Source organism: Haemaphysalis longicornis, unplaced genomic scaffold (genome assembly GCF_048455015.1).
Source record: "Haemaphysalis longicornis isolate Haplotype H1 unplaced genomic scaffold, Haemaphysalis longicornis Haplotype H1 scaffold_10, whole genome shotgun sequence".
Classification (NCBI taxonomy): domain Eukaryota; kingdom Metazoa; phylum Arthropoda; class Arachnida; order Ixodida; family Ixodidae; genus Haemaphysalis; species Haemaphysalis longicornis.
In genome coordinates, this window is record NW_027526204.1 from 152,604,600 (window position 1) to 152,628,192 (window position 23,593).

Genomic DNA, 23,593 nt, shown 5'->3' on the forward strand with positions numbered 1-23,593 from the left:
AAAAACCAGATCACTCAACATAACGGCGACACAATGGAACCACACGGAACCGCCGCGATGCTTCGCATCCTCATCAGGGTTCCCCACGGGAAGATGGTGTAATTTTTTTTAACCCTGGGTTTTCCCGATTATAGTGGACTCGTCGCGATGGCTTCACTGTGCCACTGCGCCCGAATTTGCGTGTTAGTGGTACACCATCCAGGGTGTTCCTTACATAGAGAGATACAAAAACAGCCAAACAATGCGTGCAAAATTTCGGCGTGTGTTAAGTGACCCACTCATGTACATTAACGCGTAGAGCTCCACTGCAGAGCCCAGCATACATAAATGGGTGCCTTCGGCACATTAAAGATTGAATCATTTTTTTTATATTAAAGGGGCCCTGAAAGAGCGTTTGCCTAACCATGGCCGTTCCCATTTTCAGGTAAATAAATGTCCTAGTAATCACCTCCTTCAAGAATTTTGTTAAAGCGATGAGTATTAATGGAGTTATTGCAAATTAAAACATCGCATTTTCGCCCGCGTCGCGATTCTCCTTCGTTTCGTCCACTTCCTCGCACCGCCCGAGCGTGACTGCCCATGATACCTCGCTTCTCGGTGACGTCTCCAAGAACATCCGGTCGCGCGCATCGTCTGCTACTGCGATATTCTGCGCCGCAGCATCGCTTTGGGACAGGGCCGTCGGACTTTCTGCGTTCCGTTCGGGCCATTTTTTTTTGTTGTCATTTTGTCTATGAACCCTGAACTCCTCTCACGGCTGGAAAAGCTGATGGAAGGAATGAGGCGGAACTTTTACACTTCCACACCACGCCGAAAGCTCACGCAAAAAGAGAACGACCCTGACACCACGCATACGCGGCGGCGACATGTCTTGGTACATATATCGGAGTCTAAAATATGTGAGCCAATGACTAAAGATTTGCCTCAGAATTTGTTAGAGTGAGCACGTACATGCATTCCGAACCGACGTCGCTTTCCATATTGCTTAATTGGCCGCTCGATCACGCCAATATCGGGTTTAGTAGCGTTGTGGTGACGACATGCACGCGCGTACACAGGCAGTTGTAGTATTCCATTCCGTTATTCCGATCGGTTCTAAACATTTATAACCGTAACAAAAAGGCAGCCCAAGTGTTGCACGATACGGCAGTGGGACGTTTACCGCGAAGCAGTATATGCCTTCATTCCGGTGAAGCGGATTTACTCCGCGCCTCTCCGGTGCTCCTCCCGCCACCGCCGACCTGTATTTAACAACTGTTGTTGCCGTCTCCACCGCCGATGCGTCTTTCACAAGTTTCCCAGTCGGCTGAGAATTGCGCTGGAACCGTAATCAGCAGCTGAACTTTTATCTCGCATTGGGAAGGATGCATGTCATTCGCTCGGAGGACTAATAGTGGCGATTAAAGGAGCATCGACATGCACAGTAGCGCGAATCGACGCAAAATCAACGTAAAGCCGCTACCCCAGAACATGCAGCGCGATTTACTTGATTTCAAACGCGATTTCGTCGATCACCATTTCGGTGCCAGTTTCGAAGTGTGCAATACACTCTGGTTCGATAACGACGTAATCAAGATCGGAAGCGCTAAAGATTAGAATGGAAAGGAGGCGGCGCTTCGGGTTCTGATCGAACGATTCTCGCAAAGGACTTCCACCATTCAATAGTTCATGTTGTGCGGAACCTGAGCCATGGGACGGCCACGAGTCGTTCGCTCCCTGGAGGAACAGAGATTATTAGATGAACAAAGCCTCAAAAGCCAGAGGGAGAATCAACGTCGCCGGAGAGTATCACGAACTGACCAGGAACGAGAAGCTGAGGCAACGTTCCGAAAGTTGAACCGTCGAGGCGACGCACGACGCAACCCGACGACGCCGCGAGAATGCGCCGTTACCCCGCCGCGAGGCAGGACAGCCCATTCAAAGGTGCCCATCCAAAATTCAAACGCAATTTTCTCGATCCTTACAACCCAGGTTCTGCGCGTATGGGCACCAAAGGCGTGGTAAAGGTAGCCGCAAGGGCTTGTGACATTGTTCCAAGCGTTTTCGTCACATACGATGAGGAGGAATAAGTGTGCGAGATGGGGGTACTGCCACAGTTGCCTTACATGCTGGATTATCGGAATCTTTACGCCGGCCGGGAAATGCAGCTGCCACAGGTCTATAGAGGCAGGTGCCGCTATGGGGCGTTACCTCCGGAGTTAGCTGGGTTAAGGCGAGAAGAAAGTGGGAGGAGGGCAGTTCGGTGGTTCACAGGGCTTTCAAAGTGCGCCTTTACAAGAGCAGCACTTTCGCTCTCCTTAATCCGCACTACGACCAGGAAAGTTTCGAAGTGCCGCAATGATTCAGGGGGACAGAATGGACGTAGAGCGGCAATTTTAAGTGGCACGCGGTGGCTTCAGCGCTCACCCGCTGACCTGACAACCAACGGAAAGAAAACCGGGACGTTGCGCAATCAATCTCGAGCGCTACGCTCCACCAGTTCGCGCACAATGAGTCGGAGAGCCAAGTGGGTGCCGGCCTGGATGCTCAGCGCGTCGCTTCTGGCCCGAGCGAAAACTTTCTCGGCAGGGCGATTTGGGTTTAGCGAACCCCCTCGAAACTTGCGGCCTGCCCGGGGTCAGATGATGCGAGCGACGCGGAAAGTTCGCTAAGGCGGAATCACCTTCCATCGCGTCACGACGAAGAGGGCTTTCCTCGGTATACTCTAACGGGAGAGGAAAAGGAAAAACAAAAAAAAAAAAAATCCCGGAATGAGGGGCGTGCGGGAAGCATTAAGTAGTGGGCGAACTTGAATGTGCTGATATCAAGCTGTCGTGCCCACACGTTGCGCAATGCGAAAGAAAATTTTTAGATGAACAAGGCGGTTTGGTGAGGGTTTCGCCTCCCACTTTACTTTACCACCTACGCGCTTCTAGATGCAAGGTAGAGAAGGTGAAAAAAAAATTCCATGGAAAAAACAGGCCAGCTGGTGTCCCGGAGTAGAGGACATAAGCAGCCCGCCCCTCCAGACATCAGCAGCTACTAAGGCTCGTATCAATAAAGTTTACTCCCCTTCTCCTTCTCGCATGGCATACGACCTACAGTGACAGCTGTCGGCGTTCAGGTATGCACATAAAATAATCCTTCCAGGACGGTGTCTCTTCCAGGATGCCCCAAGGTTGTCCCTTCAAAACCCGAGAGCAAGAAAATATCCTGAGCGTGGGCATGTGCTATGCGTGCATATACGGCTAAGGGACAGATGGCACTCCAGATATACTGGTAAAGTTTTAACGTTGCCTTGTTCTGTTGATCCACCTGCAGATATATGTCGTGTGTCATGTGAACGTCGGTCAGACACAGCAACATCATGTATTTCTGGCGTTCTTATATGCAGCTGCTCAAAAATCAACTAAGTTATAACTTTTTTTCCTTTCTCCTGGGACGTAGAACATTCCCGAAATTTTGGATGCTAAACTCGCAATCACAGCTTATTATCAGCGAGGACCTACGGTCGATATAAAGCTTAAGGACAATGGTTTTCGCTCCTGGAGACACCAGCGTCTGCATAACTTGGTGAAGCACATGCTTTCAAGTCCAGAGGAATAAGGTGTTCGCTGCCGCGGGGCGTTCTCGAAAAATGGTGTACCCATAACGTCCTTGTGAAGTTTCTTTTCATGCACAGTAGCCAGTTAGAGGGGGACCGTAAATTGAAAAACGTAACGCTATCTGCTACTCCCTTTAAGAAACCCTCCAAGCGATGTTCAGATGTAGGCTCTTTGGAGGCTGTACAAAATGAACCAATGGTTACGATGTTCGAAGGGAACTCTGCATGACACTCATACGAAGCCATTTTGCTGACCCCGAAAAAAACTCCCAAGCATTTCCCCGAGGGTGAACATGGTTAAGTGCGAATGCACGGGGTGATGCTATGAGGGGGAGTAAAGTTAAAATCCGTTGGCATTCGCCCGTGAGCGCGCGCGAGCCGACCCACGGAGGTCTGGCAGTTTATCGCTGCATATCTAGGGGGGTACGCCGCGCCGAGCCAGGTGGCTGAGAGAGGAGGCGAGCGCAAGGGGAGAGGGACTGCGACGCACGGCAGCTGCAGCCGAGCGAGGGGGAGAGGAGAGAGTGTGACGTCACGGTGGAGAGAGAGGCGCGCGGCAGCTGCTGGGGAGAGGAGGCGCGCTGTGACGTCATACCATGACGTCACGGCGCGAGGAGCGGTGCGGGGAGCGGCGCGCACCCGCGCAGCCACGGCGAGGAGGCGGAGCGAGCGCGGTCACGTGGTGAAGTGACGTCACCGCGCCGTTGCTACCGACGCTCCTCTCCGCTCCACGCCGTTGCTAGGGAGAGGAGGACTGCGGACGCCGCCGCCGCCGCCGCCGGCGGCGGTGGAAGGTTTGGGGTCGCTTATAAAGTGCATTCGCACTTAAAACAGACGTCGTGTTACTAGCTTACATAGAAGCGGAAAAGGCCAAAGAAAAGTTAACTTTGGAATTGTTTTTTGTTTGTTTGTTTGCAGACCTGTGTTCGGCAGCGCATGCGCCGTTGTATCAACGACTGACACACGGCGACGCCCACACATACCGGGAAAAAACACCCCCTATAATTACACTGAGAGCGGTTGGTATTATTTATTTTTTATTTGTGCAGTAATACTGCAGGCCAGGGGCGGGCCAAGGAGAAAAGAAGCGCACAGAAAGACATGACGACCAAGTGTCTTAATTCGCGGGTGACCCTCATTCGAGTGCGGAACACGCAGTCCATAGGCTGACGTTCTGACGTTATTATTCCACCACTATCAGCCTGCTTTGTCCAGGAGGCCGCGAGCCCACTCTGCTCAAATGTGGGGTTCGACGGAGGGTGTGTGATGTGTGGACAGGAGTAGACTGAAAGGCAGGTGGCGAGGGGGTGGCTACAATTCTGGCATGGGGGCTCGTATAGAAAGTGGGGTAAGCGGTTGAGGATGACGTAATTGTATATTAGCCCCGTGCTGTGTGAGGTTATCACTGAGAGGTCGGGCCGTGTCCGCTGTGTGAGAACGTCACCGTTTATCTGCAGTAGTAAGCAAAGTTTGTGGCATGTAAGGACGTGGCGAATCAAGATGAGGAATATCATGTGACCGGATGCGGCTGGTTTATACAGTAATACGACCTCGTCTTTAAGAAGACGACTTGTATGAACATTTCGAACAACCGACATTTTCGAAAAACCCACGGAAACGTTTAACTGAATTTAAAGTTAAGCTTCAAACAAATTCGCGCCCTCCAAGCCACCCGGAGGAATTGGTGAAGATGTTGCTGCCCTGGAGCAACCCAGTATGAAGGAGGCACCCTCAGAGCTGCCTTACGCGGTTCCATTGCAGCGCAAGTTACGCAAGAAATCCCGCTTCGCGGACAAAAAGCTCGTCTGGAAACAGCCGCGCCGCCCAAAAGGCGATAACGCGGTTAGTGAATGTCTCCACTCGCGGGCCGTCTGCGATGCGCCGCGAATCAGTTTGTCCGGCCGTCTTCGCGCGGGCATCCCACTCGAGCGTTCATCTGTGACGCCGTGTTGCGTGCACCCACGGCGTCCGCCTCCTCCTCGCGCTGCTGAGGCGGGTGAAAGCGGGTGCTGTAAGACGCGTGGCATCTGCGAGCAGTCGACTTTGGGGGCCCCGTCCGTATCCAGGTCATTCGGTCGGGGAGTAGAGGAAAGCGAAATATGCAGCCATCATGACAGGGCCCGGCGGGAAGGTCATTTTTTTTTCTCTCCTGACCCGCGCCAGTAAGTTTGCTCTTGAGCAAGTTCAAATTCTAAGTTAAGGTTTAACGCACATAAGCACAGCTTTCTTAAACACGTTGCCAGCACTTTCATATACCTTTCTCTTAACTCTTAACGGCGCCTTTCGCGAGTACTGCATTAAAGGGAAGAAAGCTGTAAGATAAACATGAAAGAGAAACGAACTAAAGTATGCTTACATTCATGAAAGATGCACACCATCAACATTGGGGACATTGGCAAGTAACGCAAATAAATAGAACCGATATGAAAGTAAAAATGAGATTACAGAGGGGTATCACAAAATAATTTGATACCAATTAATCAATAAATCAATCAAATTATTCCCAACATTATGCTGTTGGGGGTCCTCCAAAGGAAGAAAATGACACACGATTGGACCCTCAAACTTACGTCAATAAATGCCAATAAACCATGGTTGGACCCGCCAAACTGCAGAACATCGTGCTCATAAAATGTTGTTCAATAGACCCTTGCGGGTGTGTGGACGGACGATGAAAAAAATTCCCGGTGGGAAATCCTTCATTAAAGTTGAACAGAAAAAGCCAGGGGTGAAGACAGAGCCTTTAAGAGCACCATTGTATAATTTCGTGCGAGCGACTAGCTCCCACAATAGCGGTGCTTGAGTGATTAGTGATTCCACACGATAAGGATGTTGGCTCAGAGGCGTGCATCTTTGCGACGTAAACACAGACTTTGCACAAAGAAAGGACGGTCACGCGAAAAGGGCAAATGTAGCAGACGTGCTACGTCCTTTTCCTGCGCTCGTCCTTCGTACGGGCCAACCCTGTGTTTACGCCAAAGAGACAACAACTTGCCCAACGAATTCCCTTTCAAAGGGCGGAAATAGCCCTTGGTCGCTAAATGGGGTTGGGGACGTGGGCGAACGCTTGAACACTCAGTGTCGATGACGGTATAGCGTGAATAAAGTGAAAGGGATGAAATGAATAGTGATGGTGAACCCTTAAAGTTGCTGTATGTGCGACTTCGTTTGATTACATTGGGCAGTTGAGGGCCGCGGATTAATTACGGCCATCTGTGCTCTACAGATTAGACGAGAGACGGAGGAAGATGACACGGACAATCGCTTGTTCGTGTCGTCCTTATTCGTCTCTCGTCCAAGTTTCTGCGCTCTACATGTGTGGAATGAAGTACCAACTCGGAATGGAGTACCAACTCGCCCGAAAGCCCGCCTTAATCAGTGCCATCTGCGGTTCTTTAATGCTTATTCAAGAACCATGCACACAGATGGTTCAAAGCAAAATTAGGTGCACTTTAAAGATCAGTAAGCGGTACCTCTTAACGGGCAACTGCACTTCCGACAACGTAAAAGTAATGTCATCTAATAGCACACACAAAAAGAGTGCGAAATGCAAAATACTGCATTTTAAACACGGAAGCACGTGACGCAAACGGCTTGTGAAAAGGGGTGTGTTCGGAACAAAAAAAAAAAAAAAAAAGGCGGCCATTACCGGCGGCTGGACGCGACGTAGGTGATGGAACGGAAACGGGCGCTCCAGTACCGACGATCGCTCACAGCAGCCTCCAAATTACGCGTGGTAGCGTCGCATTTCGGATTGTTACTTCCACAGAATAATTTTAATTGCCGTTTGCCTAGGCTAATGAAGTTAGGCGCAATTCCGGCATCGCGTTTCTGTCAACCGAGGTGAAGACCATCCGGCAGTTATTTTTGCGTCAGAATAACTGCCGGAGTAGCAATCGTTACTTACTCCCAGTACTGTTCACGGCTCCGAACATCGAGGAACGAATTGTAAAATTTGTCTAAAACCGCATGTCAGCGTACACAGCTAGATATGATGCAATAAAACACGATAAAAGTTACCCATTTATCGCTGTTTTCTGCTTTCTACAGAGACATGCGGATTTGATAACATTTTACTTTCAAGCGATATAAAGCGAACACTCTACAAATGTAAATACTTTATTTTGGAATAGAAAACATGCAGTTTATCATTTAGGAGAGGAGCGACTTCGTTAGCTTCGTGAAGACGACGGAAGAAGAAGAAAGGAAGACGCAGAGAGAGGGAGGAGGGGGCAGAGACATCTTTTAATTTGACAGGAGTGGGTGGCCCGGCACAATTGCTATTTCATATAAGATGGGAATAAACGCGAAATTAAAACAACGACAGTGCACAAACGCAAAAAAAAAAAAGAAAACATGGGGCGCGGTGTTGAGTCTCATGGGCTGTTTTTTTTTTTTTTCTCGGCCCAATAAATTTTAACCTGGAATAATTATTTCTTAGAACCTTCGGGTGAATATGTACGCTCACAGTGGCAAAAGGCACTGAAAAAGTGATGAGGAGTTTTTGTGGTCCCAGGCAACGCAACATCTGTTGTAAAATGAGAATCAGGCTGCGGCGGAAGCTTTCCTCGACTAACGAAGTAAGCGAGAGGAGCTGTAAATAGCAAAACGGGTTGTTTATATTTAGTTATTTTTTCGCGAGCGCCCGCCAACAAAAGCCTTATCGGGGGCTGAAATGCGGAAATACTAACTGGAGTATATTAAAAGGCGTATCGGCTAGCACTGTGATTGCTGGTCGAAGTTATAAAACAGGGAGTGGTGTTAAAGCTTGCTGAATAAAAAAAAAAAAGCAGCGCATTCCATTTCTAGGAGTGTAACGGTGCAAGCGTCAGCCCCTTTGCGTCGCATTTCTGCAACATCCCTGCGTCGGTCTTCCGAAGCTTTGAGTCGTAATAGAACAAATGGAAGCGAAAGGTATGTTTTGCATATGAGCTCTCGCCCATGCATGGTACACGTTTGTATGTATTGTTTAAATGCTTTACAACACTAGTGAATGATATGCGTAAACAAATGTAACTGTAGAGGCAGTCGTGAAAGCGCAGGTTGTAAACTTGTTCGATGTGCTTGCGGTACAAGCCAATGCCAGCAGCCAGTCGAAGTGTTGGTCCTTCTAAATGCATGGCGGATGGATTCCTGCTTCCTGGTACTGCCAAGAGCGAGCGGAAAGGGTGAAGGTTGCGCACGTCGAGCAACGGGCGAACTTTTGGCGCGCTGCAGGCACGGGTGCTACCCGATGAGAGGACGCATGCGCACCTATCGTCGTTACCTTCCCGAAAGCGAATTGCCTGCAGGCAGGAGCACTTCTGGCGGTATCTAGAGGCGTAGGCCAGTAAGAGGACAAAGTGCTCGCGCTGAAAGCAACTGAAGCCTGTGCCCTGCCCGTATACCATGCAGATTTAGTGCGCCATAAAACTGGAAATGATGTGCAGGGGGAATTAAAAGAAATACGAACAACGGAGCACACAGCCTCCGACGCATGTCGCACAGTCTGGCTGCACTGTCAGTAAACTGCGCGCATGCGTAGTTCTTTCGGAGCGTTTAAGCGTGTGGCCTACTGTTAGGGGAAATGCTTGATAAAGAAACGACGCCTGTGATTTATGTTGAGGCGTCTTTTTATGGTCTGTCGCCACTGAACATCCTGTTATCTACTACATTCGGGAGCCAAGGGCGCAGGAGGCTGATTGCAGGTAGCATGATAACCTACAACGATCATCCTGCTCAGTGGCGACGCAGCGGGAAAAGGCGTCTCAAAGTAAACGACCGGCGTCGCTTCTTGATCAATCATTTCCCATAAACGTAGGCCACACTCTCAAACTCTATCGAAGAAGTGCGCATGCGCACAGTTTACTGACTTTGCAGCCAGATGGTGCAGCATGCGCCAGAGGCTGTGTGCTCCGTTGTTCGCGTTTCTTTTAACCCCCCCTGCACCCTACGAGGGCACTGCCAACTGAACACTCCGATTGTGGCCAGGGGCGGTATTCTCGTGTTTTGTCCGCTCTGTGTCCGTTTCAAAAGTTTCCGCTTTGAGCAAGCCCTCATTGGCTAAAAGCGAACACCCGAATGTGACGCCATGCAAGCATGGTGGAGCTTTGAGCCGCGGCTTCTCGGAGCAGACGATTGGGAGCAGATGATTTTTCGCCGCCTTGCTGTTGGTTCGCTGGCGGAAAAATAAACACATAAAATAGTTTAAAATTGGTTTAGTCGTTTAAAACGTGTTTACAAGAACAGTCGCGCAAAAGTCAACCCAAAGTCTGCCTACAACTGGCAGTACGTCACGAAAAAACGGACGCGAAACGGACGTTTTCAAAACGGACAAACACGAGAATACCGCCCAGGTGAATGTTTCGTGGACAAGCTGCCCTCCTGTGCGAGCTAGCGCTCAAGATATATGTTGCCCTGCTCGGACTGCGATGGCCGCCATTGCCACCAGTTGCTGAAGTGGGATACTCGCACTTACAACGCTCAGGTAAGAAATAAAGAAGCGCTCGAACGATTACGCCAAGCTGCCCCAGACGACCGATTGCACGCTGTGAAACGCGGGCCAGCTCGGACATGCGCCGACCGGCAAGACAGGTAAACGAGCAGCCTGTTTTTCGGCATCCGGGGAGCAGATCTCCGCTGTTGGGATTCTAGGCGCGACTCGGCAGCTGCCGACTACGCCTGAACTAGTTCCGTGGCTGTGTGGGCTTCGTCGGTCCACTTTTGCTCCTGCCCGCTCTGGCCCCGGCAGGACGCGCTCTTCATTTCTCACGCACCACAGGCGGACGGAAGCGAACGGCCCGTAGATCAGGGCGGTACCCACGTTTTCGTTTATGCCAGCTCAAAGGCAACTCTTTCGCTTTGCCGTGTTGGTAACAGGTGGTGTTTCGCAGCACCTCTCCACAATCAGCCCAGAAAATAAACAGGTTACTCATATAGCTATATGGCCAGACCACTTGCAGTGAACTTACTGGCCCGCCGACGGCCGCAAACACATCAATGTGTGTCTGAACGAATACCTTCAAGGGCGTTCTTTGTGTGAGCTTGGCTAACTCCACTGCTGCCGCTTTGTTCATAAATCTGGCACCTGTCCGCATTTAGGCAGGGCTTAAATAGGAGAAAGCGCGCCTGATTTCAAAGGAGCCATGAGGACAAAATACAAGTTTGTTTTGTTCTAAAGATTTCGTGTTTTATTGTGCCCGCAGCGCTTGTACGGCAGCGATGCCTTATTCACTGAGAAATTAATCAGTTTATGTTAAAATTTTGATTCCCCCGCCAAATCGTGCGTTTTCGGGACGTCAGCAATGAAGTCATAAGCGCCCGTATACAAACGAGCTTGCAATGCGTGATTCGGCTGCAACGCGGCTTGCCGTCAGTCTTCCCAGACGGCGCTACCATACTCATGCACTGACCGTTGTCTGCCGTTGCTCTGTTTTTTGACCGTATTTGCACCTGGCTTGTTTTTGTTACTGCAGAAAGGAATCGTTTCGTGAAACATGGAATATCCTCGACAAACAGGGTCACGTAAGACAACGTCGCTTACGCCAATCGGCCAGTGCGTGTAAGACAACTCGAAAGCGGCGGGCTGCTGTGCAGCTAAAACAAGCATAGTGCGCGCAGTATCAACAACAGTACGCATCGGTACTTCTATGTTTACTTGTGCTTTCGTTACTTCCACTGTTTATACCCGCCGCGGTGGCTCAGTGGCTAAGGCGTTGCGCTGCTGAGCACGAGGTCGTGGGTTCGATTCCCGGCCGCGGCGGCCGCTTTTCTGATGGAGGCGAAAAGCAAAAACGCCCGTGTGTACGAGATTTCGGCGCACGATAAAGATCTCCAGGTGGTCAAAATTAATCCGGAGCCCTCCACTACGGCGCGCCTCATCGCCTGCGTTGCGTCGGCGCGTTAAACCCCACAATCAATCAATCAATACTTCCACTGTTTATCCTCCCATTATTACTGCTATAAAAAGAATGCGCCCTAAATTTAAGCGCAAATAGCTCGCTCGGCAAGCTTACAAGTTCTGCATAATCTGCGCTTTCTTTTTTCGGCCTCCGCCAATCGCAGAGCTGGCTGGTATGACATTATAGGTTTTGTTGCGGGAAATCAGCTACTGGGTCGCATGGCCATTCCCTTTCTTCCTAATTATATAGCTTAATTGAGCGAAGTTTACGTTACAAGTGGTGTCAGTATGATTCTAGCGAGACAATCTTTCGAATGAACCAAACTTGTATTTTCTCTTCATCATCATCATCATCGCCAGCCTATGTACGCCCACTGCAGGGCAAAGGCCTCTCCCATTATTCTCTAAGTACCTCGGTCCTGTCCCAACTGTGACCAATTTATCCCCGCAAACTTCTTGATCTCATCTGCCCATCTAACTTTCTGCCGCCCCCTGCAACGCTTGCCTTCTCTAGGGATCCACTCTGTTACCCTTAATGACCAGCGGTTATCTTGCCTTCGCATTACATGCCCTGCCCACGTCCATTTCTTCTTCTTAATTTCTACTAATATGTCTTTAACACCAGTTTGCTCTCTGACCCACTCCACTCTCTTCTTGTCCCTTAATGTTACACCTATCATTTTCCGCTCCATTGCCCGCTGAGTCGTTCTCAATTTAAGTTGAACCCTCTTAGTGAGCCTCCAAGTTTCTGCCCCGTAGGTGAGTACCGGTAAGATGCAGCTGTCATACACTTTCTTCTTCAGGGAGAATGGTAGGCTGTTATTCATTATCTGAGAATGTCTGCCATATGCACCCCACTCCATTCTGATCCTTCTAATTATCTCTGCCTCTTGGTTGGGATCTGGGGTCACAACTTGGCCTAAGTAGATATATTCGCTTACCACTTCCACTGCCTCGCGACCTATCTCAAACCGCTGTGCTGTCCCGAGGTTATTGATCATTACTTTAGTTTTCTGCATATTAATTTTCAGGTCCACGGTTCTACTCTGTTCGCCCAGTGCGGAAAGCATGCTTTGCAATTCGTCCCCCGAGTTACTTAGCAAGGCAACGTCATCAGCAAATCTGAGGTTACTGAGGTATTCTCCATTAACCCTTACTCCCCCCCTGTTCCCAATCCACCGTTCTGAATACTTCTTGTAAACATGCTGTGAATAACATTGGAGAGATTGTGTCTCCTTGTCTGACGCCCTTCCTTATAGGTATTTTACTGCTCTCCTTATGGAGGATGCTGGTAGCTGTAGACCCATTGTAGATATCCTCTAGTATTCTTACATAATGCTCATCTACCCCCTGGTTCCGTAATGCCTGAATGACTGCTAGGGTTTCGACCGAGTCAAATGCTTTCTCATAATCTATGAAGGCTATATATAGGGGTTCAGTATACTCAGCGCACTTCTCTATCACCTGATTGATCGTGTGAATATGGTCCATTGTTGAATAACCTTTACGGAACCCTGCTTGTTCTTTAGGTTGACTGAAATCTAAGGTTGCAGAAATTCGGTTAGCGATTACCTTGGTAAGTACCTTGTAGACGACTGACAGCAAGCTTATCGGCCTGTAATTTTTCAAGTGCTTCATGTCGCCTTTCTTATGGATAAGGATGATGTTCGCGTTCTTCCAAGATTCCGGTACCATTGCGGTCGTTATTGATTGCGTATACAGGTTTGCCAGTTTTTCAAGGACAATTTCTCCGCCATCCTTCAAGAGGTCTGCTGTTATCTGATCCTCACCAGGTGCTTTGCCCCCTTTCATTTCTTTCAAAGACTTCCTTACTTCTTCGGTCGTTACTGGTGGGATGTCTATCTCCTCTGGACTACTGTCTCGTTCGGCATTATCCTGGATGTCCCGGCTACTGTACAGATCCCTATAGAACTCCTCGGCCACTGTGACTATTTTATCCCTATTTGTGATGACATTGCCTTGCTTATCCTTAAGTGCATACATCTGATTTTTCCCCACGCCAAGACGTCTCTTCACTGCTTTCAGGCTACCTCCGTTCTTTACAGCGTATTCGATTTTCTCTTCATGGCTCCTTTAATTTCAGGGATACCAACGTTCTCTCGTGTTACGCGCTCAGCTTGCTTTGCCGACATCGCTCAATGCTTGACCTCCCAGGGCATTATGATTGAACCGAATTTGCAGGACGACTCAAACGGGGTCAAACGAATGGCGATCTTTTATACGGCCCTGTAGGTGAGTACACAACGTCACGGTCGTAATTAAGCTTACTGAAAGCTCGGAGTAGGTATTCGAAAAGATAGTGGGTGGCCTCACGAGTGTCGCACACTCATTAAAGGGACACTAAAGTGATTTGTAAACATTGCGGGATTACTATCGCAAATTGTATTCCGGAGTCCCTCGGCCATGTTTCGACCACTCTGAGCGCATTTACGCGAATTTATTTAGTAGAAAAATCAATTATAAAATGCTGTCCTCCTCTCTGCACCTTCGCCCATTTTTTGTGGTGTTTTCGTGTGACGTCAGGAGGAGATGAGCTGGCAATTGGCTGCGCTACTGCACGGGTCGCAGACCTTGCGACAGAGTCAGTCGGGCCAGCGTTTAGTCCGCCGGCCGCCGACGAGTCGTCGCAATTCGCTCGCTCAGTTGAAACTAAGCCACAACACGTTTGTGAATGGAAGAATGGTGCCTTTCTTTACTTTGTTAGTTTGTATACTGTATCAAGCTCCGAGTCCGGGTCGCTGCACACAAGCGCTGCACACAAGCGCTGCACAAGTGCACATGCGACGCTTCGCTGACTGGTACGCGAGTAGGAAAATCTAAGGCCACTTGAAGGCGGGAGAAGAGTCAGCGAAGGCAATATCGGTACTAGGGAAATAAAATCAACTGAAACTTTTACCGTACAGCGCAAAACTAGGGACGAGAACCGGCGTATTCAGCATGGTATGGCCGATGGGATGAAGACTTGCGACTTACATGAGGTAGCTACTGTCCCAAAACTAGGGAGCAGCAAGCATTTTTTTTTTTGCGCTGGGTGAACAAGCACAGCGGTCAGCAGCACGACCACACATCTGCGAACGCTTTTCCGTCTAAGAAATGCAATTGCTAGACGTGAGATATATTGTGGAAGTTTGGGGGACGCTTACTGCACGAGCGCTATACAACAAATAGTCACCTAAGGCACTTGAAATGCTAAAGCTAAATAAAAGTGTAAACTGGTACCTTATATATCCACCCTCGGCAGCGCTGGATCGTGGCTTCATAGCGGCACGCTTTCGGTAAAACCCTGGCTGCAGGAAAAAGGACTATATGTACACCCATGGACACTTAACTGTAGACTATGCCAAAAGCTGGAAACAATTGAGCACATCTTTCTGGACTGTTGGGATGCGGTGTTTCACTGGGACATCCTCCAACGAACCCTGAAAAAAGACTTACCATTAACGCCTTATGGCATTCGCTTTTTGCCCGTAAACAATGATGGAGGCGTGCCCTATGATATGTTCATGGCACTTAGTCTGCATTCCATGTGGAAAACTCGCATGGCGGTTCAAAATGCCGAAGAGGATGCTCGCACAGTGCGAGAGTACTTCATTGAAAGCGTTGCTTATATAAGAGAAGTTTATCGAGTGATGCCGGAAGAGCCTGAGTGGTTACCCATTCTGGATGTTCTAGCGCAATTTAAGATGTTTTAAGCCACTCCCTTCAGCCGATTGGTGGCTGGAGCTAGTAATTTGTGTACTGAACAGTGCGTGTTGTGTTGTCGCCAAGCAGGCAATAAAGAAAAAAAAAAGGATCGCGGCTGAGTGGTCTGAAGCGCTAGGGTTGCTGTTTTGCAAGTCGCAAGTTCGAATCCCCGATGGTACATGCTTTTTTTGTAAGTTGATTTTTTTGTTTGCGGCCGATGTTTTCTAAACTGAGTTCACCATTTTTGGGCCGTAACGTTCACTGCTCCACGAGCGAGTTCGCAGGACGCGCGCAGACTGACACTGACGCGCTAGCGAGTTCTCGTTGGCGTGCTGTTGCCACCAACACCGACTACTTGCGGGCAGTGGGCACAGACAAGAATCAGCAGACCCTTGGCCTGGTGCGAACATGCTTTTTACGATACAGGCATGAGTGAGGCAAGCTCCGAATATGCGGGAAAAGCGCGTGGCATTTGAGCGTCTGCGGTGACGCGGAGGGCGTTCATCCACTGCATAGGCCTCGGCTAGTGCTACGATTCCAAGCCGTCCTGGGAGGCTTATCTTAGGCATTTTACAGCCGACAACATGACAGAAGCGCGGTACGACGATTACTGAGATATCGAGAATACCCATACAACGATGCCCTCGGATGTCAAGCATGTTGTTTTACAGAACCGAAACCGAAACTTGCTTGAATGCTAACCTTGGGCATCGCCCAATCAAGATGCATCTCCTCCTGTCGTCACAGCCTTTAGTTGGTGCGGCCGCCACAGACCGCGCATGGTAGTTTTTCTTCTTTCGCGCTTTACAAAATAATTACCGACTTATCAACCGGAAAAACGATGAAAAGTGTGCTAATTTGAGCCAGTCTACGCAGTGCAAGCAAAACCGGGAGCTTGACAAATTCACTTCAGTGTCTTTTTAACCGTGTATGAGAACCCTTAATGCTTTCAGTGCCATTGGCATTATCGACATACTTTACGCATCTCTCTGTATCTGTGTAACTATTTTCTTTCAAACTGTTTTCCTGGTGCAGGGAACCAATTTGATGTTTTTTTTTTTGCAGTTGCTGCGAGTTTTCTTTAATGAAGGCCGGTGTATGACGACACGGGAATGACTCACTTTATTGAAACGTCACGACTTTCCCCACGAGCGGTGGCCACCACACACGTAATGCATATCTGTGTCCACTGACATCTGTGAGAAGACGCCTCTCTCGCTGTGTACATCCTGGAATCCATTTCACGGGTCAGCAGCTGATGTCGACACGTCATTTTATGATACTAATTGCAAGCGCGCAGAAGTGTAGTAGCGAAGAAGCTTTCTTCGATCCTCAGATCATCTACATTGTTGTTTTTGCGTGCCGAGCAAGAAATATTATAGGAAAGCATCGGGAAACAGCAGCTTGAAAACGTGTGTGAACTGGATCACAAGGAAAATGAAAACAAAAAATATCAGCGTCCGATTACGGTGCAAGTCCTGGTAATACAAGCTTAAAGCTATAAATCAATGCTGAAGGTTTGAAGACCAAGCTAACAGACGCACACGCAGGCAAAATTTTTTTGGCCTGAAAACTACCGCAAAGCAAAGATCCTTAGTCGTCAGCGCCTCCAGGAATCCTCCCCTGTGGGTTTCCTCACACCTCTAAAACGTCTCCCCAGAAAAGGAGAAGTTATTGCAAACAAGATATACGCAAACTGTGCATATACCCCCGACATTCTCTTTAAATGGACCTATCCTCGTACAGCATATACTCCAAAGTGCATATTTTGTGGGGAATCAGTCGTTTCCAATCTTTACCACCTAATCTGGATGTGCTCTGCATTTTCACAAGGACGATCGGAACTTTTAACACTACACTCCATCCCGTGTGATGAACAGGACCATATTAGCCAAATGCGTGCTAATCCCTCTTTATTAGAGGCAATTGTAGAGTTCTCTCTCCAGAATGGTCTCTATAAAGCAGTTTGATTCGTGATTGACTCAGCCCTGTATGGGTCAGTGATTCTGTGACAAGTGCGAACTGACTTTCTAATGGGGCAAAAAGTGCAAATGTGTTATCGATTACTTTTATTTTCATATTTTTTCCCTTTCCCACTTTCCCCCATCCCCTTCAGGGTCTTATGACCTCCTCCAATAAACAGCCCATCAATCAATCAATCAAAAGGAGCTCAGCTATGCCATACTTTCAGTATACAAATAAATGTATCCGTTAGGATAACGGTCGCTCTACAGGCGCCCAAACTCGCTACTACGCGCTAAGTGATCACGTCGTGACCTTTCATTCAAGCTGGCTTCTGGTGAAAGTCCTGCGGGCTTGTTGGGTGCAAATACACGCCTTCCGCTCTTTCTTAAGCACGTCTCTTCACTGAGTTGCTCAAGTATTTCCAAGGTGCGGTGTACATTGGGGTCAAGGACCTAGCCGGAACACATTAAGGATGTTTCGAAGAATAGCGTTTTCCCCGCATCGGTTATGCACACCACTCGCGCGCGGAGTTGAGTGCGCACGTGGGAGAACGCACATGCCGATCGACTGCGCACGCGTTGTGGGATATATTTGTACAACGCTGAGCTGCGGCCATTCCACCATATGACTCGTGTGTTCGCGGAACGGGCTCTAATTTGCATGAGAATGTTATACTGGAATGACTTGCTGAAGGTGGCATCAAACCCACAGGCCTTCTAAAAAGACGTGTAGCGTTTAACTCTACCAACGTCTACACGCGAAGGCCTGGCTGAATGTGTTTCGATGGATCACTACAGATGGTATAACGTCTACTAAGGTCAAACAAGCCGCGGATGTAAGCTAGTCCCCGAGTAAGCGAGTGTGAAAGAAGATATTGTTCGGACTAACACATCTCATTCATCGCGTCGTCTTCCTCTGAGGAACGCCACCAGAGCAGCGTTGCCAAGTGCCCGCGGCGCGATGTGTATATGAAATTTTCCATTGATTTCACACTTCTCAAATATTCTCAAAACAATCACGAATTTGTCTAGAACCACTTAAGCTAATTTGCTTATAGAGAACTGTAGAACACACTTAATCCCACATTTTGTCTATAAACGTTGGAATCCGACCATAGTATGTACGCTGCATTGGCCAGCGGATACCTTGAGTAGCAGTTCTCAAGGGACCTTTTCCTGAGCCTTGAAGGGATATTCCTCGAATCTTTGCTCTGCCCCTTCAGATGATGCGCGCTGACATCAAAACCAAGGTTGCTGGCGTTAAACAGCGCCGATCCTCGCGTGCTCGCGAGCGTCGAGTTTAGCGGGAGATTCAAGTGCTCTTCGAGCGAAGCACTCGATCGTTGCGCGTGGGATGCAGGTACTCGACGTCGACCCACGCGCTCACGTGGCCGCCAAACAGGAAAGGCGCAACGACAAAAAACAGCTGGGCTGCTTAAAAAAAGTTACGGTCGACTGCAGCCGTTACAATCAATCGGTTACAATGAAAGAAAAATTGAAACCCGTAAACTACTCTGTAATTTGATTACGGAACGATTGCAGGCTTAATATTTTGGTTTTTTCTTTCTTATAACACAAGGGTTCTACTTTAGCAGGCAATCCTTACGCTTGTTGTCGTTGTACGCGCTGTGGAAAAGGTTGCAGTCTTGAAATTGTGAGCGGGGCTGCATTTCGCTCTTTTGAATGCGTCGAATAAAAAGCAGGTGGGGAGAAGAACGGAACAACGGGTCACTCTCTCACGGACGAGCGGTTCGGTGAATTACAGGCCGCGGACACGAGAGCGCGGCAAGGATGAAGCGTGTGGAGTAGTGGTGATAAGTGCCGGGGGGATGAGACGCAAGGGTTCGTCCTGGGATGTTGCACTGCAGTGCTCTGCGGAGCTGAAGAAGCACCCTTCAGGGGTGCAGCGGCTGGCAGAGGAGCGTTCGCGCTTCAGCGGGCGCCAACGCGAGAAATGACGAGGCAAGGAAAAGGGAAGAGGGCGGAGCACGGCGACCTGGACCGACCGAAAGATGCGGCCTGTCGCGCCGCGTAGACACGCGATTCGCTGATGAACCGTATTGTGGCGCGCCTAATGTCCTGCCCTGACCTGGCGTGCGAACGCGTCTCGCGTTTTGGGCGAAGCAGCAAGGGCCACCACGTTGCTGAAGGGCGCCCCACACACCCACTGTCGTCGTCGACATACTGCACGCGCGATTCGTATCGTTCCAGGGTTGCGTGCTCCGGAAGGATACGAGGAAGCGGAGGTGACCTTGTGTCTCGGATGCTCCGAATTGTTCTTTCGAGAGGCGGAAACTTGTTCGTTTGTGATGGAATTCTAAAGCATCTATCGGCGTTTATTGACTTTGTTTCTGAAAATTTTCGGTATTTAGTTTGCTCTACATGTGCTTCTGCGACGTAATTCGCTGCAATCAAGGCACGGCCGACGATAAATACAGCGATAGAATTACGCGGACGCGTTATTAGCCACGTAGAATATTTGAGAAGAAAGCATCACCATCGATAGGCCATCGATTTGATGAAGTGCATGTGTCCGCAGCAAGGATCTCAACACAAGCCTCAATTCTGTTTTTGCCGAAGGTCTGAACCAGGCAATGATACCCAGATAAACTGTTATACGACCGGGCGATGCCAGTATGGGCGCACAAAAATGTTGCCTTGTAGAGCGAGAGGCCCCGCACCGAGAAGTATCAGGTGACAGGAAGATGGATGATGTAAAAAGCAATTTTGTTGGCAAAACAAGCGGTATCACGCCGATGTTCTCTGGCTTTTTTAACAGCAGAGCCGTGTGGGCTGGGAACCACATCAATTCTGCAGGATCAACAGGTGGTTCTTGATTAAGATTTTCGTGGGCCTGAGGGGAGATCTGGCCTCTGGCATAGTTTATAAGGGCTGTTTTCCAGTCTGAGAATACGAATCGGGGGTTTGGCCTATGTGTGAGTGCAAGTGCTATCTCCGCCTCTGCCGCCACTTCGGATGGTGAGGGCCGTGAGTTGGGGAGAATCGGGCGAGTGGATGACTGCCAGGGCAAAAGCGTCCACGTGACGATACACCGCTGCATCAACATACAGCGTTCCTCGATCAACGGGGTATTTTGCTGTTAATGCAGGGGCTCGTTGCGTCCTTCTTTGGAAATGATATTGGGGTGCATGTTTCGAGGAAGGGGCCGAATAATGATGATCTCTCTCTCGTCACGGCTCCGATTAGTGATTTTGGCTCGGGCTCTTGTAGGTAGCCAATGCATAGGTTGTGTAGGATAGCTCTGCCGGCGGAACTGCGCGACAGGCGGCCAAGCTGCCCCGTGCGATGTCCTGCGATAAGCTCTGTGTCCATATTGTACTCGCCTGTGCTCTTCAGTCTGGCACTAGAAGCTCCTGGGGGTATTTGTAGAGTGGCTCGGCAAGCCTTCAGAATTAGGCAATCCACTTTCTGAAGTTACCGTTTCCGTAAGGATAAGGCATGGGAGCGCATGCATATGCAATCGTACTTATCAGGAATGCCTGTATTAGTTTTACCCGATCTTTTTCTGTAAGACCATGTCGTCATGCTTCAACTCGTCTGAGAATTCCGGTTATTACGGTACATGAGCGGATAATTTCTTGAAGTATGCAGTGTTGCGTCAATCTTGTTGTAGAGGCAGTCCAAGTATGCTTAGTTGAGTTACCCCTGATACGGGTGTACCTCCCAGCTGTATCGCGATTGAGGGGACTCTCGGGCTCTAGATTTCTTGGGTTGCAGGGCTAACAGTTCGAATTTGGCTGGTGAACAGTGAAGGCCAGCCAAGGCTGCGCCTTCTTGTACGGCTGTTGCTCCAGCCTGTAGGGTGGCTTCACGTTGCGCATCACTACTTTGATTAACCCAGAGCGTGATGTCGTCCGCGTAAAGGGTGTAAGCAGCTCCGGTTTCTCATCTAGCCGCTAGGTTAAAAAGCAGCGGGGAAATACGAATCCCTGGGGAGTACCGCACGATGGAAGTTGTATATCGGGCAGTGTGAGATTTCTTAATCGGAGGGTGGCCCTCCCTTTGTGTGAGAAAGGCGCACACGTAGTTATAGACGCGAGCTCCTGGTCCTATGCGTTCCAGCCCTCCCAGGATAGCATCATCAGTAACTCTATTGAAAGCTTTGGTTACAGTTCAGGGCGAATACAGCTGTGGCTTGCGCTATGGGTGGGTTTTCCAGAATATCATGATATACATAGCCTTAAGTGGATATCATTTGTCGAAAGCCCTGCTCGAAAGCAGTGCATATTCGGGCATAGAACTTGCGCGTTTTCGACGAAACGATTTAGCCTAGCTAAAATTTTTAATCCGCAAAAATTTGCCAATACATGAGGTTAGCGAGATGATCGAGTCTCAAATTTTTCAGAGATAGTCGCTTGCCCGGCTTCGGCATGGATGTAATGTTCGCATGGCAGAACTCTTCAGGGAGCGTGGCCTCCTTCCAATGGTAATTGAATACCCAAACTCAGTAGGCTATGGGGACGTCATCTAAATTTCGTTAAATCTGATTGGTAACCCTGTCTTGACACGAAGCTGAGGTTGTAGGCCGTTCATGCCATGTTTCCCGCACCTCCGCCTCGCTGATGGCCGCATCCAGAGCAGGATTGGGTGAGCCGGCATAAGCGGGATGCCGGACCTGGTCGCCTTGTGGGATGCAGATTGTTTGAAGTTTTTCCAGCACTGCGTGTATGGTGTCCTCCGCTTCATGAATCAAGAGAGTAATTATGTTTGTCTCTTCTTTTTTGGGATTGTTAGCGTCAAACAACTGCATATGGAGAGAGCACGTGCGTTTCATTCCAAGCGCTCCCCGCAGCCGATCACGTAGCTCCTCCCAATCTGCCATGGCTAGTTTTTGAGCGTGTAATGTTGTTGCTTTTGCGAGATGAGCGATGTGAAAGGCTGCGGACAAAACGATCCGGGGCAGCCAGTTGTGGAGAACTATCAACGGCAAGTTTGGAAATCCACGTGAGCTGCAACAGCCGGGTATCCGACTAACCGAGAGGCACCGCCAGCCCTGATGTTTCTCCAGCGTCGCACCACTAGGGCATGCTGCTACAATAGTTTTACAGTTCATCCCTTACATCTGAAAATAGTTTTCGCTGTGCAGGCGCCAAGGGCCAGCATATCGCGCACTGCCTCACTGAGAGATAATTTGCCAAGTATGAATAGTTTATCGAAGTGCAGGAGCGTATCAACGCTCTTTTCAGAAAATGTACCGCGCTGTTCCGCGGCCACGATTGCCTACTCTACAGCAGATTTATGCACGACCATTTCGGCTAGTCTGGACCAGGGCCTTAGACAGATATTTCAAATCCCCAAACTTTCCACTTGGTTACGTCCCTGGTTGGGATAGAGTCCCTATAATATCCAATATCACCTGCACACTGGTTTAGTATGCTGGTTAATGGTTAAACATTGGGATTTCGGAAGTCCACGAAGAGAGGTTCTTACTCAAGCTCGGTCATCACTCTAAGAAACATTACGTCATGAAACGGTTCTAGACACTGGTAAAAAAAAAAAAAAAAAAAAGAAACATACCCATCCAACGCACGAACAACGAGAATAGCTTTATAGACAATTGCTGCCTTTCCGAGACGTTCTATATTTCTTGTCCGCGTCATCTGTGTTTCAACATTACCTCACGCCAGAGACGTATCGGAAGTTTTTATCACTTTTTGCCTGGTGCACTCCGGCTATTCGTTCATTGCGACTAGGCGTCGAAATGGATTACCAGCCGTACTTTTTCTAGGTGACTGTGGCATTCTCAGGATGGCGACGTGACGCTGCTGATGAAGTTTTCTTGGCGATGAACGACGGACAAGATTGTTCTTTCGTGATGCGTTTGGCGACTTGGGTGAGGTGAGCGTCTTAATCGAGTGGCTCGTATACACAAATTGCGAGTCACTTCTTTTCATTTCTTTTTAACGCTGAGCAAGTGTTTCAGTTGGTAATTTTTTGTAATTTGTATAAAGCATCTGGCAAGACATTTCTTATTTTGATTATTGTTTTTTTGCTTAATTAGCGGTTCTCAACCTTCAAAGTAGAAAATTATGGGGGAGCAGGGCGGATGAACGTTTAAGAAAAGGAAGTGTAGATGAGGAGATCAGAGGTTAGCGACCAATCATATAATGCTTGCGGCGATAAAATCTGTGAAAATCCAGGTGCCGATGGTTTCACGGGATAGCTGAACGCGGACGCAGGCGGCGCTGCATAGTGGAAGCGAGAAAGTGGCCAGATGTCTACTTCCTACACGATGTCAGCTGGGACCTCTCGGTATCAAAATTATCAAGCTTTCGCTGCAAGTCGACAAGGCTGCTACGTGACTTGGGACTCAAGTGCGCTTTATCCGGGTGCCGTAAGGACTTCCTTTCCCGATACTGGCGTGTGCCACCGGCTACGGCGCGCTGCGGACTCCCCGTAGATCCAGGGCCGTTTTAACGCCCCGCATCCTATCGGTGCCGT

General features: G+C 49.1%; 2 protein-coding genes across 3 annotated transcripts in view; one reads left to right on the forward strand and one right to left on the reverse strand.

The window, feature by feature from the left end:
* Rps20 (ribosomal protein S20) overlaps positions 1 to 16,284 on the forward strand; it is a 59,215-nt gene extending 42,931 nt beyond the window's left edge. Inside the window, exon 4 of one of the 2 annotated variants that reach the window (XM_077691318.1) lies at positions 16,233 to 16,284. In XM_077691318.1, the coding sequence (XP_077547444.1) occupies positions 16,233 to 16,269 (37 nt within the window). In that variant the 3' untranslated portion in view covers positions 16,270 to 16,284. Of the gene's footprint in view, positions 1 to 4,501; positions 4,518 to 16,232 lie in introns of those variants that run through there. The other variant, XM_077691320.1, reaches the window with a different exon arrangement.
* Positions 1 to 23,593, reverse strand: part of LOC144159678 (uncharacterized) — a 98,684-nt gene that overhangs the window by 25,514 nt on the left and 49,577 nt on the right. The gene's annotated exons all lie outside the window — the stretch shown is intronic.